At 38.0% G+C, this 16994-nt stretch overlaps 1 protein-coding gene across 7 annotated transcripts in view; it reads right to left on the reverse strand.

The window, feature by feature from the left end:
* The window catches only part of DGKB (diacylglycerol kinase beta), an 877599-nt gene that overhangs the window by 602353 nt on the left and 258252 nt on the right, over positions 1 to 16994 (reverse strand). For all 7 annotated transcript variants that reach the window (XM_069587582.1, XM_069587580.1, XM_069587583.1 and 4 more), the window contains 3 exons: positions 13410 to 13529; positions 2896 to 3013; positions 63 to 151 (listed from right to left, as the gene is read on the reverse strand). In XM_069587582.1, the coding sequence (XP_069443683.1) occupies positions 63 to 151; positions 2896 to 3013; positions 13410 to 13529 (327 nt within the window). The remainder of the gene's footprint in view (positions 1 to 62; positions 152 to 2895; positions 3014 to 13409; positions 13530 to 16994) is intronic.

A 16994-nucleotide genomic window follows, 5' to 3' on the forward strand; every position in this document is an offset into this window, starting at 1 on the left:
TGCAGTGAGAAGCAGCATCCACAAGCAACGCACGCCAGCAGCCAGCACAGCCATGCACTCACATCAGTGTTCTTCTTGGACTTCACGTAAGTCTTGATACACGAAGGAGGCGCTCTAGCCACGCAGCGCTCATGGACTGTGTACTTGCAAACTGAAAGAAAACGTGTACACAAATTCAGAGCTCATCCGGGCCCAGACTGCAATTTTACAGAGAAAGAATGACGTTAACAGAACCTTGATTCATAGCCACTGCTCCCTAATCAATCCAATCAGCGACATCAAGAAAAGGCCCAAGTCTACTGTTTTGACCATGGAACACAACAGGCCAATTAGTACAGGAAATATTATGCATGTGAAAAACCAAGATTCTTTTCTCATGGCACAGCAGGAAATGCTTAATTAAATCAGGCCTCACTCAGATTTTTCACAATGATTCCCAGATGACAAAAATATTAAAGACAAATTGATGACTGCCAAATGGCTTGGTGTCATTTGTTAGAAGGAAAAGATCTATATTTTACAGAGTATAGGCATGAGAGCAGCTCGCAGGCATGGGAGTAAAAGCCCATGAGTTTCTGCTGTTTTGTCTATTGATTTATCTAAATCTTAAATAGCTGGTTAGTCTATTTCCAGAGAATAGATTTCCTCATACATGCCAGGCCTTCAGCTAAACTTCACCCTTCATAGCCATCATGGCAATCTGTCTCCAAAAGGAAAAACCTTTGCTAGACAGCATATGGTGTGTGTGTATGTGTGTGTGGGTGTGTGCATGTGTATATATGTATTTTATGATATATAGATGCAAAAATTAATATATATACACAAATGTGTATATACACATATACAAAGATAAATGAGTATGTATATTTATATTTTATGGTATATATGTATATATACAAAATTAATATGTATATGCAAATATATATGGGTTTCTCTGGTGGCTCAGATGGTAAAGAATCCATCTGCAATGCGGGAGACCTAGGTTCAATTCCTGGGTTGGGAAGATTCCCTGAAGGAGGGCATGGCAACGCACTCCAATATTCTTGGCTGAAGAATCCCCATGGACAAAGAAGCCTGGCAGGCTATAGTCCATGGATTTCCAAAGAGTCAGACACGACTGAGCGACTAAGCACAAATATGCATGTATTCACACATACAAAGACATATATGGGTGTGTGTGTGTAGAATGTGACACAAAGCCAACATATACAGTTTATTGGCATCTGTAAATCACTACATAGCTTGATTTTGAGTATACCTCAGGGACTTATAAAGATAGTCTTTAATAAAATACTGGTTTCTAATTAAGAATAATAAATGCATAAATACAGGGCATAAAAATTAAGTAAAAAAGCAACCAGATAGCTCTCTCAACAAAACAAAAAGAAATTAACCACTACATGGAATTAGAATGAAAAAAATACTAAGTTCACATAATACTTATATAGTAAAACTCTTCCCCAATAGCCACATCTGTGACTCCCTTTGGCAACAGTGAGGAAGAAAAGCTAGTTCCTCTTCTGTTCCCTAATGGTAATAATGTTATATATTACATTTTCTACACTTACCAGTTAAAATTTGTGAGTAAGATTCTCACTCTTACATGTCACTGCCCACATTATTTGAGAATTACCATTTTGTTTCATAAGCTCCCATCAATAGAAAATACTCTGAAAAATTATTTCCCTTAAAAATAATAAATCCTTGAAAATAAATTACTTCCTTTGTATATGGAGAACGTTCTGGGGTAACCAGCCTCTTAAATGTGGCCACCAGAAACAGCCCTCTGAAGTGGTATGAGGTAATTTTATGTTACTTTATTAAAATCCATAAACACTTAAAAGTGGTCCTAAAATATGGTTTTTAATGTCAAATAAAACATCTGAAAGTCTTCTCCCAAATATGCTACCAAAGAAGCCATTAGCTAAAATTAATATCTGAAAAGTATGTATTATATGGAAGCCAGGTAAGAAATTAGATTTATTATAAATGCACAAAAATGCATTTGGTTTTTGGATGTGTCCAATAAACCTGACAGGTTCAGCGAACATACGCTGCAGAAAAGGGTATGGTTGGGCAACGTGCTGGACTAAGACAACGTCGCCCTTAGTGAGGAGGACTGAGTATTCCCCCTGTTTTAGCAGAAGCAGCACAGAATGCAGAAGTTCCTCAGGAGTACATGCTGTTGGTTTAAAAATTCTTAAGTGCCTTTTGTCAATCGATGCAAGCATTATTCAAAAATTCTAGTGGGCAGCATTCTGTAGAATAAAATAAATATTGCAAAGATAAGTGTGCTGAAATAAAAATAATGGCTGCAATTCATGAATGGGCAAAACTTTGCATTCTAATACCCATTAACCATATATGAAGAACTTCTCCATGATAGAATTAAAACTCATGTGTCTGAGGTACAAGATTAGTTTTTATTCCTTGTGATTTCTTAATCTGAGTGCAAACTGATCAAGTAATTATTTTTAAAAGACTGAAAGGAATAAGCTCATTATAGGAAAACAATGTGAATAAAGCATCTAACTTGGGGGAAAAAGGACCAATATGCATAAATGTAAGATATAAGCATGAGAGGCCAGTGGAAATTTTCCTAATACTCGCAGAAGCAGTGAGAATCATGAATAAACTAAATTACAGTGGAAAGAAAATGGCTTGTGAGTTGGAAAATGTCTTTATTCCTTTCCCAAGGAGAGGGTTTTCCAAAATTGAAGGAAGTTAAAACTAGAATGACCTAAGTCTTCAGAAACATACGACAGGGAGACATAAATCATAGGCACAGGAAGGATCCGGTTAATTTCTTGACTCTGTCTACAAAGAGGACTGTGCCATGAAATCAACCTTTCCTCACCGGAGGTGACACTGTCCAGGCAAGGGGAACATACTCACAGGAGCAGCAGAGGCCCTGCTTTCCTACGCCGATCAGCATGTTCAGGCAAAGATTGCAGTAGGCAGGTTTGTTAAAGTGCTTGAGTCGCCACACATGCTGCCCGTCATCTTTCACATTCTGCACGGGACGTAAGGGAAACAGATTTCACTTAATGAAATAGACAGTGGGATGAGAAAATGCCAATAAAATTCAGAGCTGGACGGCAGCATCTGAAGACAATCTGTTACTTCATCCCTGACTTTCTGCAAGATCGCCACGGAGTCTAGAAAAACATGTGCTCTAGTGGAATGAGATCCTGCGAACAAATCTCAGATGCTACAGCAACCCACAGATTCCCATCTAATGTCAACAGTTCAACAGGAGGTCCTGAACCAGCATCACGGTCCACCCAATTGAGCACTCCTGAGAACAGAGGCGTGTCTGCCTCACCTGGATATTTCATTTTTAGGACAATTCCATAAATAAATACGTGAATAAAGAAGGACAAAATATTCTTGATTAGAAGATTCTAAGAGGTGAAAAGCTAGACTGAATATATTAACATTGGATCTTCCAGACCAAAGGATCAAACCTGGGTCTCCTGCACTGCAGGCAGATTCTTTACTGACTGAGCTACCAGGGTAGCTCCAAAGCCTTGCTTAATAGCACAAATATTCAAATTTCATGGTGGTGACTAGGTCTTTCTTATAAGGAAGCAGAGGGGTAGGATAGGATGAAAACATAAGACTTAGAAGTAAGTTACTGATGGTATTCTAAGGCTTCAGCTGGGGGATTCTTTACATGTTATAATTTACAATCATATATTTTTGTGTGTCTCCAATAGATAAATTTAAAAAAAAAATAAGTATTTGTAAGGCTCTAATTAATTTTTTCTTTACTTCTCTTTTGCAAAACATGAATGATCATAAGAAAAGAAAAAATATGAATGAATTTAATTTCAGTGAAAAAATGGCAAAATATTAAGTTATTGTCTTTATTTGTAACAATCTCTATCATTCTTTACCACAATAAAATCTTGAGTTTAATTAATCCAAAATCTTGGCAAAACTGTAATTATCATTTATTCTTCTAAAATTCTATATAATATCATAATAGTTATCCTCTATCAGATACTGAATTACATCTGCATTGCCCAACACTGAAGTAAAACAAAATAATAGGATGCTTACAAATCTCTTGAATTCCTTACAAGGAGGTCAAGATATTAAATGAAGTTACTATATATTCATTACTTTTACCACCATCATTTTCTGTATTAACATGTACTCCTTGCACATCATTCACCAAACTGTATCCAACTCAGATTAATTTTAGACAGCATTTATTGGTATTCTATAGAAATCACTGCAGGTCTTGGTTCTTCAGGTCAGTCAAGTTGCCATATTTCTTAGAACACACAGACCTAATAATTTTTTGAGCACCTATTATGTGCTGAGTCACTAATACAAATTCTGTGGGAGTGAGATAATATAAACATGTCCTGATCATCTTGTTTCTCTAAATAATAAAATATTAATAATAATGCTTCCTAACCACTTTTTCCTATTCCTAGTCAAGACATAAACCACCAGATTTGAAGCACTCAATTAAATTCATAGTAACTGATTCTTACATTAGAACCAGAAATGTCAAATTTGCATCATAATATGAAACATTAATGAAAATGCTTCCTGGGAGATAGTTCTCCGTGGGTCTCTTGATCATCTGCACATTTTGTAAGCAGAACTGTCCTCTTTTAACAATGTACAGCCTTGCATTTTGAGACATATCTCCCTCCAGAGCAGAGGGCAGGTTTACTTACAGTCTGATATAATGAAAATAATCTGTCTTTCATAGGCAAAGGTTAAGCAAGCTTGTTTACTGCCTATGATAATATGGCTCAGCCCCGGTGGCTCAGACCATAAAGAATCTGCCTGCAACACAGGAGACCTGGGTTTGATCCATGGATGAGGAAGATCCCTTGGAGAACGAAATGGCTACTCACTCCAGTATTCTTGCCGGGAGAATCCCATGGTCAGAGGAATCTGGCGGGCACAGTCCATGGGGTTGCCGAGTCAAACATGACTGAGTGACTCACACTTTTCCTTTCACTTTAGGTACCCCAGGCCAGAGGGTTGGCTCTGATGTTGTTACTTGGGCCTCTCTGCATCACCCCAAGACTTTGCAGGCCTGGAGAACTAGATCAGCTCTGAGACTCTTACTGCTTCTTTGCTGTGAGAGAGCAATCTTGGTTTCTGACCCAGACACATGTCCTCTGCCAGCACCCACAGAACTGTGGCAAGCTCATTTGTTCACATACAAGTAGGTAACTCTTAGAACCTTCACAGCTCTTGATAATACTCAGCTTCATTTTCCCGACAAAAGACTCACAAGCTCTCCACAAAAACACTTCTGCAAAGGGTGTCATGGAGAGGACATCTCAAGACAATGGGGTTTCATTTTTTTTCCCAAAAACTTAAGAAATAGATTCTATAGTAATTTCTGAATCCAATTCTGGTTTGCTTGAGTCATAAGATTTCTAGTATCTTCTATGAATGGAATGTTTTACGCGAGTGTGTGCTTAGTCATGTCAGATTCCTTGTGACCCCCATGTAGCCTGCCAGACTCCTCTCTCCTTGGCATTTCCCAGGTAAGAATACTGGAATGGGTTTCCATTTCCTTCTCCAGGGGATCTTCCTAACCCGGGAATCAAACCTGTTACTCTTGTATGTTCTTATTGGCAGGAGGATTCTTTACCGAGTCACCTGGGAAGCCCAGGTGGGAAAGCTTTATATATTTGTTTAATTCTGCTATAGTTTATAATAAACTGTCTATATTTTAAAATTTTCTATTCCTTCAAATAAGAATAAGGTAGCCTGATACTAAAAGATTAAGAGGTGAATTTTTAAAAAATATATTGACAAATTTAGCATTAAATATTATGTAATAGGATTGATGCTTAAAAAACATTTTTAAGTGAAAAAGAGAAAGGAAAATTTAATTCTCATATGTATGACTGTTCTCATAATCCCTGTCATTTTATTTTTAAATGAGTGTCCATTCCTTGTGAATAAGCCTCCTCCCGTGGAAGAACACATATGGACTAAGTTAGCTGGCATTTTCCTTATCAAAAAATAAACAAGTCTGAACGTGGGTGTTCTGTCAATCAGAACACTTAGCCATGTTACAGGCTGCCACTGATGTACAAATCCATTATCCAGACATAAAACGTTTTACCAAAAAACAAATTAAATAGCTTTATAGCTCTTAGCCGGATACATCGCCAAACTATGCAAAGGATGAAATATGTATGTGACTTCAAGAGAAGAAATTGAAACCAGGAGCCAACTACTTCTCAGCAGTGCAAATTACACTCCAACGCTCTGTATTTCCATGTCTTGTCTTGTTTGTCTTATTGAGATGGTAAACTTGGTGGGGGTGGGGGAGGATGGGTCCCTTACTATATTCCATCAGCGGGGACAGCATATGCCTATCAGTACTTCTATTGCAAATAAATATTTATTGTCATAGGAAGGAATTCATTTTTCTAAAAAGGCAATGAAGAGCAAATCTGGAAGGCTTGATTCCTGGCCCTGATGAAAATGTGGATAAGCCATTTCACCTTTATTTTCCTCTCTAATAAAATGACAGTAACCACTTTCCTCACACAGACCGTGGTGTGAGGTTTCATTATACAATACCTGTGAAGTCAATTTAGCTCCTCAGAAGATTGGTGTTACATAAACAGCAAATATTATTACCATCATTGGGTTGAGTTGTGTAACATCCCAGCATTTCAGCTAAAAGATTTGAGAAGGATGTTTGTAGATTTAAAATGGTTTATTTCATAAAAATTGTGTTCTCCTATTTTTTTCCATCACTAGACATTACTCTTAATAAAAATGTATTCCTGATATTTAGTAGACACTGTATATTATAATGAAGTAGTTCAGTTCTGTGCTGACGTCAGAGAAATGTTTAATGAAATCCAGGAAAATTCAGAGCAGCATCAGGGTTTTCCTCACCTTTTAATTCCTTTTGACCTTTTAAGTTAAAAGGAAATTTCAAAGAGAAGAATGCTCTTTGGAAAATACTGAAAACTATTTCTTTACCTAGTGATTTGTAAAGTTTTGGCTTTTTCCCCTAAATACCTCAGGATTGTACACAGTGCTCAAGTGAACTAGGGATGTTATAAATATCATTATTTTCTATAGATGGAGAAGGAAATGGCAACCGACTTCAGTGTTCTTGCCTGGAGAATCCCATGGGCAGAGCAGCCTGGTGGGCTACAGTCTATGGGGTTGCAAAGAGTCAGACACAACTAAGCAACCAACACACACACACACACACACACACATTTTCTAAAAATGTCATGGAGAAATTTCACTGATATCAAAGCCAGAATGCTCCCATTCCCCTGCTAGGCTCATTTCAGCTGCCTTCAATGACAACACATAGAGAGCTAAGGTTGCAAATGGATTCCAACTCAATCAACAATAAGCACCATTAAATTATCTTACTTTTTTGTTCAATGTCTCAAAAAATATAACAATACAAAAGAAACTGCCCTTTTAGACAAAAAGAAAAGGTAGAAAGAAGTTTTAAAATTCTGAGCAGAGCTACAACCATCCTTCTCCAGATCACACCTTCTGAAGTCAGGCTCAGACCCTGATAATCTTATGGTTCAAATGCCAGTTCAAAAGACTGTAACATCACACGGTCATTTTCCTTAAATGACCTGATGTGGAATCTCAAGAATGGTTGCATTTATCCAGCTTCATAACTCCTTCCCTGATTGAGCAATGTATAAACAGCAGAACAACATTGCAACCAAATTTAAAAAATAGAGTGTGAAACACGACTTTTCCAAATACAGCTTAGAAGAATACATCATCTTCTGCTCCCCATTCACATTCACCAGGGGACAAATTTCATCAGAAATCAAACCAAACAATACTTTTACTTTATTGAATCAGGCACAAAAATACATATACCAAAACATTTCAAACAATGGCAAAGTTTAAACTGTAAACTGCCTATAGGGTTTAAAAACCAAGACTCTGAACAAAAATAAAGAAATCAAAATAAATAACCACTCAAAAATCACGCAGGCCAGACTTGGCACCAACAATCCAAGACTGAGAATTTAAGGTATCCTTATTTTAAGCCAGGCTTCTATTTAAATCTGTATTCCAGTTTTTTGATAGTGTGAACTTAGAAATTTTCTTTGAAATATCTAACAATGATCCTAAATAAAAGGTTTCAGGATTTGGAGCATCATTAATTGGAGCTTCCCAGGGGGCACGAGTGGTAAAGAATCTGCCTGCCAATGCAGGAGACTTAAGAGACGTGGATTCAATCCCTGGGCTGGGAATATCCTCTAGAGGAGGAAACGGCAATCCACTCCGGTATTCTTGCCTGGAGAATCCCATGGATAGAGGAGCCTGGCAGGCTACAGTCCATGAGGTCACAAACAGTCAGACACGACTGAGCAACTTAGGACACACTCACAGCATCATTATTTATCTTGTTTATCTAGTACAACAAACGTTTGAACTGAAAGAATATTAGAAAAGGAAAGGGATATTCCTGTCTAACTTCTTTGAATGTGTCCAGAGAAGATGACTGTCTGGCACAAAATCACCTCGTTAGTTCATAACCAAGCCAGTTATTGTTGTTGTTTAATCGCTAAGTCATGTCCAGCTCTTTGTGACCCCATGAACTGTAGCCCACCAGGCTCCTCTGTTCACAGGATTTCCCAGGCAAGAATACTGGAGGTGAGTTGCTATTTTCTTCTCCAAACCAAGTCAGGGTGAAGGCCAATTTGATAATGTTAACTGCCATTCTATCATCTCTTCATTGGTCCTTACCGGAATGATCTAACTGATCTGTTTTTTTTTTTTTAATCAGGCTTTTCTTTTCAAAATGATTTAAAACCAGTTAAAACTCATTGTATTTTATGACAGAATATATAATATGTAATTTGTGATATGGCATAATAACAATAGAATAAATCAGGGGTCAGCAAACTATGGCCCTTGGGTCAAACATAGCCAACAAGCTATTTTTGTAAATAAAGTTTTATTAGAACACAGCCCTGCTCTCTCAATTAGGTGCTAGAGTCCGGCAGTTGCAACAGAGACTTTATGACCCACAAAGTTTAAACTATTTGCTATCTGTCCTTTAACAGGCAAAGTTTGTCATCATTCAGAGTTTATTGCTAGACACAGTTATTTTAATACATTTTATCCATTCAAAGTAGATTTAACAAAAAACATATTCTTAATTGAGATGAATGCTGAAGGAAGAATGATTCAGTGTCATACATAACGTTTTTATTGTAATGAAATGCCCCCCAAAATGACAGACTATATCATTTTATACTGGGTCTCATGAAGTTTGAAGGACTTCTTCTAAGGGAAAGACAATGACTCTTACCCTCTAGCATTTGATAAAGAACAAGGTTCCGGTAAACTACGATTCTGATTTTGGCACCAAAATAGGTCTAATGTAAAATAGCGTAGATTTAAAGATCCTGTTGGTGGAGAAAACTGAACTACAGTAAAATCACAACTGCTCTGCCTAACATTACAAGTGACGACTGCTCTCCCAGGACAATTTTCTGTGTAATTGGGCTAGTACACCACGGTCATTGTCAAATACACTGTGGTATTTAACATGCACTATCAATTAGCATCCACTCCCTGAGCTCATACTAAACAATAGACAAGAATATATAGGACAACATAATAAGACAGGCTTCATATTAAGTGGCTGAATTCAACCTAAAACTTTCAGATTTCTAATCCGAAAAGTAAAAGTAGGGGGTAGGGTATGGGGGAAATGGCTCCATGAATTAAATTCTCCACAGGTAATAATGTAGCACATTAATCGCCTACAAAAAAAGGAAATAAATCTCAGTTACTAAAAAGAAAAGGCCCTCATCACTCAGTTGTCATTGTGTCAATCCTGGTTTGTAAAATACTTACCATGTCTGGGAACTAAAAAGCTCTTTTTAACAAACAGATGCTCTGATTTGTGAATAAAATTAATGGCTTCTCTATTTTCTAAAAGACAATATTAAAAACATTTTCAGCTTCTTTTTTTTTTTTTTTTAAGAAGTGAAGAAAACACTCTCAGAATTGTTCTTCACAGGGAAAACATCCAATCTGTAGTCCATCTACAAAAGTTAAACAATGTAGCCCTGCCATCTAGTGGCCATCACTGGAAACGCGGCTCAGGTTTCTTTGAACCCTGAATTAATTTCTCTCATTAAGCACCTCGCAAAAAAATCTTTTAACGAAACACATACACTATAAATCTAAGAATACCAATATAAAGTAAATTATGGAACATTAACATGATGGATATTAATGGCATGGAACTTTCAGTCCGCTGAATTAAAGAAATTGCTGCTAGAAACCAGAAGGAAAGGAAAGAGAAGCCGCTCCGTCGTGTCCGAGTCTTTGCGACCACATGGACTGTAGCGTATCAGGCTCCTCCGTCCATGGGATTTTCCAGGCAAGAGTACTAGAGTGGGTTGCCATTTCCTCCCACAGGGGATCTTCCCGACCCAGGGATCGAACCCGGGTCTCCTGCATTGCGGCAGACATTACCCTCTAAGCCACCAGGGAAGCCCTCTAGTATCTGGGGTATACCATATTTGTTTAAAATATTTTTAATTAACATTCATACAGATTTGTGGACCCAGGCAATATTCATAATTTCACAAATATCTGTACTTATTAGTAAAGCTGTAAAAAAACTTGTAAGCAATGTCTTCCAAAGAAAAATATTATTTCAAAATTTTGGGGGGATATTAAAAATATAGAGGTTTCCAATTCTCCATTTTCCCGTCAAACCTGATATTATCAAATAATTTGCTTGCTCGTTCCTAAATCTTCTCTCATACTAAAATTTCCATAAATGTTTAAAAAAAATTTTGGTTTTAAAAGTATAAAATTCCATTCTCGGGAACCACTATCATTGGAACATCTTGAATAGTCATTTGCCAACTATTTTTCAGTACAGAACATACACCAAACCTTCTGAAGTTAGGATTTTGTCAGTTTATTTTCTGTTTCACCCAATATTCTGATTTACATATGCTTTGTCAGAAAGTATATTAAAAAATGAAACAAATATTTTTGATGCAGAGATACATAGTAAGTTATTACAAGAAGATACTAGGTTATGTATAGTATAAGAACATCAGACACAAGAAGTATTGCTTTATTAATTCTCAAAATGTGGAACTATGTATCTATTAATAAGGCCTATATTATTTTTGTTTTAATAAATTATTTACCTTAAGATTAATTTCCTATTTATCATCTATTAGTAATTCTACTTTTCCCTCCTCTGACCATTTCTAAAATCCCATGGGCCCCATAAGATTAACCTGAATGTAGAAGAATTTGAAGATCCAGATGAAACAGACGAATTCCACCATCCCAAAGCCCATTTATATATTCCCAAAATAATATGTAAAAATGTGCAACATATTTTTACACACTATCACAGATTTTACACAGACTGCAAGAGCTCTTGGGATAAAAATTGGGTATCTTGAGTTAACTAGAGCATAGCCTTGAATTTGAAAACTGTTATTGCTGGTAACAAGAAGTATAAAAGGGGCTTCCTTGGTGGTTTGGTGGATAACAATCTGTCTTGCAGTGCAAGGGGTACCAGTTCAATTCCTGGTCCAGGAAGTCCCCGATGCTGCAGGGCAACTAAGCTCAGCTGCCACAACTACAGACGCTGTGCTCTAGAGCATGGGAGCCGCAACAAGAGAAACCACTGCAATGCGAAGCCCACGCCCCACAACTAGAGAGTAGCCCACTCTGCAGCTAGAGAAATTCCACACACAGCAACACAGACTCAGGGCAGCAAAGTAAATGAATACTTTAGAAAGTATGAGAAGCTTGGGGGGCAGCAGAGGAGCAATGAACACTATGATCCTGCATCTCAAAACTCTAGCTATTCTACGTGCCATGCTGCTTTCCATTAGTAATGCTCTTTGAATTGAATTATACATTATACTATCTGAAGGTGATAGTTAAGTCTTGTTTATTAAAGCTAAGCATAAAAATCCAGTATTGAATTTTTAAATTAACTATTACCGAAATTCAACCAAACTGGGTAGTAAGCTCTAGATTCAAAGTCACTATCATATCACATTCTGATCTTAGGTTGCTATGTTGTTCCCCAAACCACCAGTTTTAATTACCACTGGAGGCAGTGATATGAGAAAATGCTGACAGGATTAGAAGGAAAAACTTTGGCAGACTACTGCTATGTAAGGAAAACAGAAAGATGCTTGCTCCTTGGAAGAAAAGCTATGACAAACCTAGACAGCGTATTAAAATGCAGACACATCACTCTGCCAACAAAGGTCCATATAGTCAAAGCTATTGTTTTTCCAGTAGTCATGTACAGATGTGAGAATTGGACCATAAAGAAGGCTGAGCGTTGAAGGATTGATGCTTTCTAATTGTGGTGCTGGAGAAGATTCCCAAAGTCCCTTGGATAGGAGGAGATCAAACTAGTCAATCCTAAAGGAAATCAACCCTGAATATTCACTGGAAGGACTGATACTGAAGTTGAAGCTCCAATATTTTGGCCACCTGAGGCAAAGAGCCGACTCATTGGAAAACACCCTGATGCTAGGAAAAATTGAGGACAGGAGGAGAAGGAGCAGAGAATCAGATGGCTAGATGGCATCACTGCATCAATGGACTTGAATTTGAGCAAACTTTGGGAGACAGTGAAGGACAGGGGAGCCTGGTGTGCTGCAGGCCATGGGGTTGCAAAGAGTCGGACATGACTGAGCAACTGAACAATATATATGGAGTGCTGTGGAGTGTTAGTCACTCAGTTGTGTCCGACTCTTTGCGGTCCCATGGACTATAGCCATCCTCTGTCCCTGGGATTCTCCAGACAGCAATAATGGAGTGGCTTGCCATTTCCTTCAACAGAGAATCTTTCTGATCCAGAGATCAAACCCTGGCCTACTGCATTGCAGGCAGATTCTTTAATGTCTGAGCCACCAGGGAAGCCCAAGTCCAAAATATACATACACTTACGTGTACATATAGTCAACCACCTCAATTATAATTGGCTCCTCCACTTATGGGTTTGTTTACCGATAAACTAGATCATCTTCACGAGGAGAGGAAGTATAGAAATGGATGGAGTGTGGTAAGAACCACAGCATGCAATCATGCTGGGGCGTTTCTTCCATTAGATAAAATGAGGTCAATACTTTGTAAACTAGATTGCACTTTAAATAGTGGGGAAAAGAGAGCAATCATGTATTAAACAATAAGGTAATACCTAAAATGAACTAATATATTCATGGCAAGTATTACTATACAAGGAGCTACTGTTAAATTGCACAGCGTCATACCTATTAGAAGGATCAGGCACTCAATAAATACTTAATTGTAGAAAACAGATGAATTTATAAGCAAAATATATAAAAGAGGCCTCCAGTGACTCACCACCAGGTTACCTCGTCTGTGTAAATACTTACATTTTCTAAGCCCAGGAGCACAAGGAGTGGAATTGTTGTCATGCCTCCTTGAATCCATTCCTCCAGAGAGACTGTCCCATCATGATCATAGTCAATTTCTTCCATCATTTCATGGAGGATCTGGAATAGAGAAGATGAGGAAAAATTTGATAATGAATCAATAAAATAAGTTTCATGTGATACAACCAAGTATTACAATGAATTGATTATAATAAACTCGTGTGTGTGTGTGTGTGTGTGTGTGTGTGTGTGTGTGTAAGTTGCTTCAGGACTGTCTTACCCTTTGCGACCCTATGGACTATATAGCTCTCCAGGCTCCTCTGTCCACAGGATTCTCCAGGAAACAATACTGGAGTGGGTAGAGATCAAACCCGGGTCTCCTGCCTTGCAGGCAGATTCTTGACCATCTGACCCACTTGGAAGCCCAATAAACTGTGACTAGCAGCGAACTGCTCCCTCCCCATACCATCCCTCTGGGTCATCCCAGCACACCAGCCCCAAGCGTCCTGTATCCTGCATCGAACCTGGACTGGCGATTGGCTCCTCCCAATTCAGGAGACACGGGTTCAATCCTGGGTTGGGAAGATCCCCTGGAGTAGGAAATGGCAACCCACTCCAGTATTCTTGCCTGGAAAATTCCATGTACAAAGAAGCCTGGAAGGTTAAAAGTCCAGGGGGTTGCAAAGAGTTGGACATGACTCAGTATGCATACCCACATGTGCACAGGCACACACACACACACACACACACACCCCAGCAGCTAACTGGGAAGTTGAGGTGACTATCTAGATAACTTGGTACAATGTTAATCCTGTCATTGAGGATAACAGTAGTTTTGCTATGATTTCTAGATCATGATTACTTATACTGATCAACTTTTAAACATAATTGCTTAACTTTTTAATATTTTGTCATTGAATGACAGAGCTCAAACAAAAAGGTACCTTTAATTTATGGATGAAAGTGATCTTTAATTGCTGTCTCTAGATTATTTTTTTAATTCAAATATATGCCAGATAATGACTGAACAAATTAACTTCATGGCAAAGAGCTGAAATAATTCTTTGCTAAGTGGTATGGGGCAGGGGAATTAAGTCACTTTTAATTGCCTATCAGGACTTAATAGAGCCAAGAAGTTAAACAATCAGACCATTTGGATTAGATTTCTTTTCTAAAGACGACTTGCATACAGTGTCTCAAAGTGTTCTCCACAGTATGTGTGATACATTTACCTCTTGGCTGCATAGTGCTAATGTGTGTTGTGAATGCCAAGGGTTGGTGTGAGAGTCAGATGTGCTAATACAGTATAAGTATCTTTGAAGAGTTTCTAGCATACATAGTAAGTTTAATATAGGTGTTGTTAGCATTATATTGTCTGTTCAGTGGGTCAGTCATGTCCGACTTTGTGGCCCATGGACTGTAGCCTGCAAGGCTCTTCTGCCCATGGAATTCTCCAGGTAAGAATACTAGAGCGGGTTTCCCTGTTTTTTTTCCAGGGAATCTTCCCGACCCGGGATCAAACCTACGTCTCTTGTGTCTCCTGCATTGGCAGGCAGATTCTTTACCCTCGTGCCACCTGGGAAGCCCTATGTTACATTAGCAGAAATTATATTACCCTCAGCTGCTGGAAAGGCATAGTAACTCCTATCTAATGGCACCAAAGAGGAAAATGTGGAAGAATCCAGGGAAGGAAGTAATTCACCACCTTTATCTAATATGGAAGTTTTAATCCATTCAAAAAGAAAGAAAGAAAGAAACACAGAGCGTGTTAGAAGAAAAATGTGAAGAGGTGCAATAAATGGAATACTGGATATGTTTGTTGATAGAAGGATCATTTGCCTCAACATCGCTGAACTTGGTTGATTGGTGTTTTTCCTCAAGAAGTATTTTAAAATCAGATTATTTTCCTTCATAGAAACAAATATATCCATAGGTATTGGAAAGAGTCTTGGGAAAAAATGATGCTGTAATACTTTCATTACTCTCAAAATGAAGGACAAGGGAATTCATTTAAAATTGGACATAAGGTCTGATTAAAAGGCTCTACCTCTTTTTTGTTTGTTTGTTTTGTTTTAATTTAAATTTATTTATTTTAATTGGAGGCTAATTAATTTGCATTATTGTATTGGTTTTGCCATAGATCAACATGAATCCGCCACGGGTATACACGTGTCCCCCATCCTGAACCCCCCTCCCCCTCCCTCCCCCCACCATCCCTCTGGGTCATCCCAGTGCACCAGCCCCGAGCATCCTATATCCTGCATCGAACCTGGACTGGCGATTGGCTCTACCTCTTGAAGGGACTCTCATGAACTAGTGGAAACGAACAAACGGGAAGAGAACTAAAACACAGAGCATCTGTTTCAGAGAACTGATCCATTCATTTTGTACTTAGTTATCTAATGGGAGAGCCTGGGTTAGTTTTTAAGAACTCTGTTCAAGGACATCTCATCTCCCCTACTAACTGCCATCAACATCAAATGTACCCTTCTCGTTATTTATCACACCAATTTAAGAGTCAAACAATGTATATAAAAGTATACAGGCTTGAAATGGGGAGAGTTGCTGAATCATCAGGCAGGATGAGGCAGTTACTATGACAGCAACTACAGACACAGGCAAGGCTTTTATCCTGACACTCTATACTGCCCACAGAAAGGACAGACTTAGTAGTATATGCCACAAATGACTAATAGTGTTATTTAGCTTATTAATCGCATTTTCTGGTATGTATTTGTTCTAATTAGACCACCCAGCCACCACTGTCCCTTCCATAGAGCATCCAGATCCCCATTTTCTCAAACCGCACCACCACCAAATACTTTTGTTGTGATGTAGTGGTACTTCCATCTGCTTAGAAAGCTGACTAAAAAAAGGTTCTCTTCCCTTTATTACTCCAGTGAGCACAAGAGGCTTGATTAATAGATAAATTATATTCACAGGTATTAAGTATGATAGAGAAAGCTGTTTTACATAAACACAACCAACAAAGGCAGCAGAACTTACAAGAAGTCCTTTGATTTCAGTGAAAACGGTGTCACAGTGAATCAAGAGATATTCTTCTAATTAAATACGTTACCATCTACTTTATTATTCCGTATGCAAACTGGAGGTTTGTCAATGATATCTGCCACTCATTATGTGTACAGTATATGCATTTCCGCATTCAAAAAGGAAAAAGAAAAACCAGGTGAGTTAAAACGTGGAAAACCCTAATCCCAGTAAGAATGGTACTGGCCCCGTGCACAACATTGCACTGATCTGGTTGTGCTTTAACTGCATTAGTTTGCAACGCAAGGAAAATGTGATTTGAGCTCTCCTATCACATTATCATGCCATCACCATGGAGCTGACTGCATAAATGGGAATTTATGTGGTTAAATGGGCTCTCTGAATTCATATAAAATGTAAACCATTTAAATTAAATTGATTTGTATTTACTTAATTAATGTACAATTTCCTAAATTGAGTTGGTTTCAAACAGAAACTAAAATCAATAACATTCATTAACTCTCCCCCAAATATTACCTGTGACTGAAGTAAAAATTTCAAACCATGTATGTTTTAATACATATTTGAATAATA

The sequence above is a fragment of the Ovis canadensis genome, chromosome 4 (genome assembly GCF_042477335.2).
Source record: "Ovis canadensis isolate MfBH-ARS-UI-01 breed Bighorn chromosome 4, ARS-UI_OviCan_v2, whole genome shotgun sequence".
Taxonomy (NCBI): domain Eukaryota; kingdom Metazoa; phylum Chordata; class Mammalia; order Artiodactyla; family Bovidae; genus Ovis; species Ovis canadensis.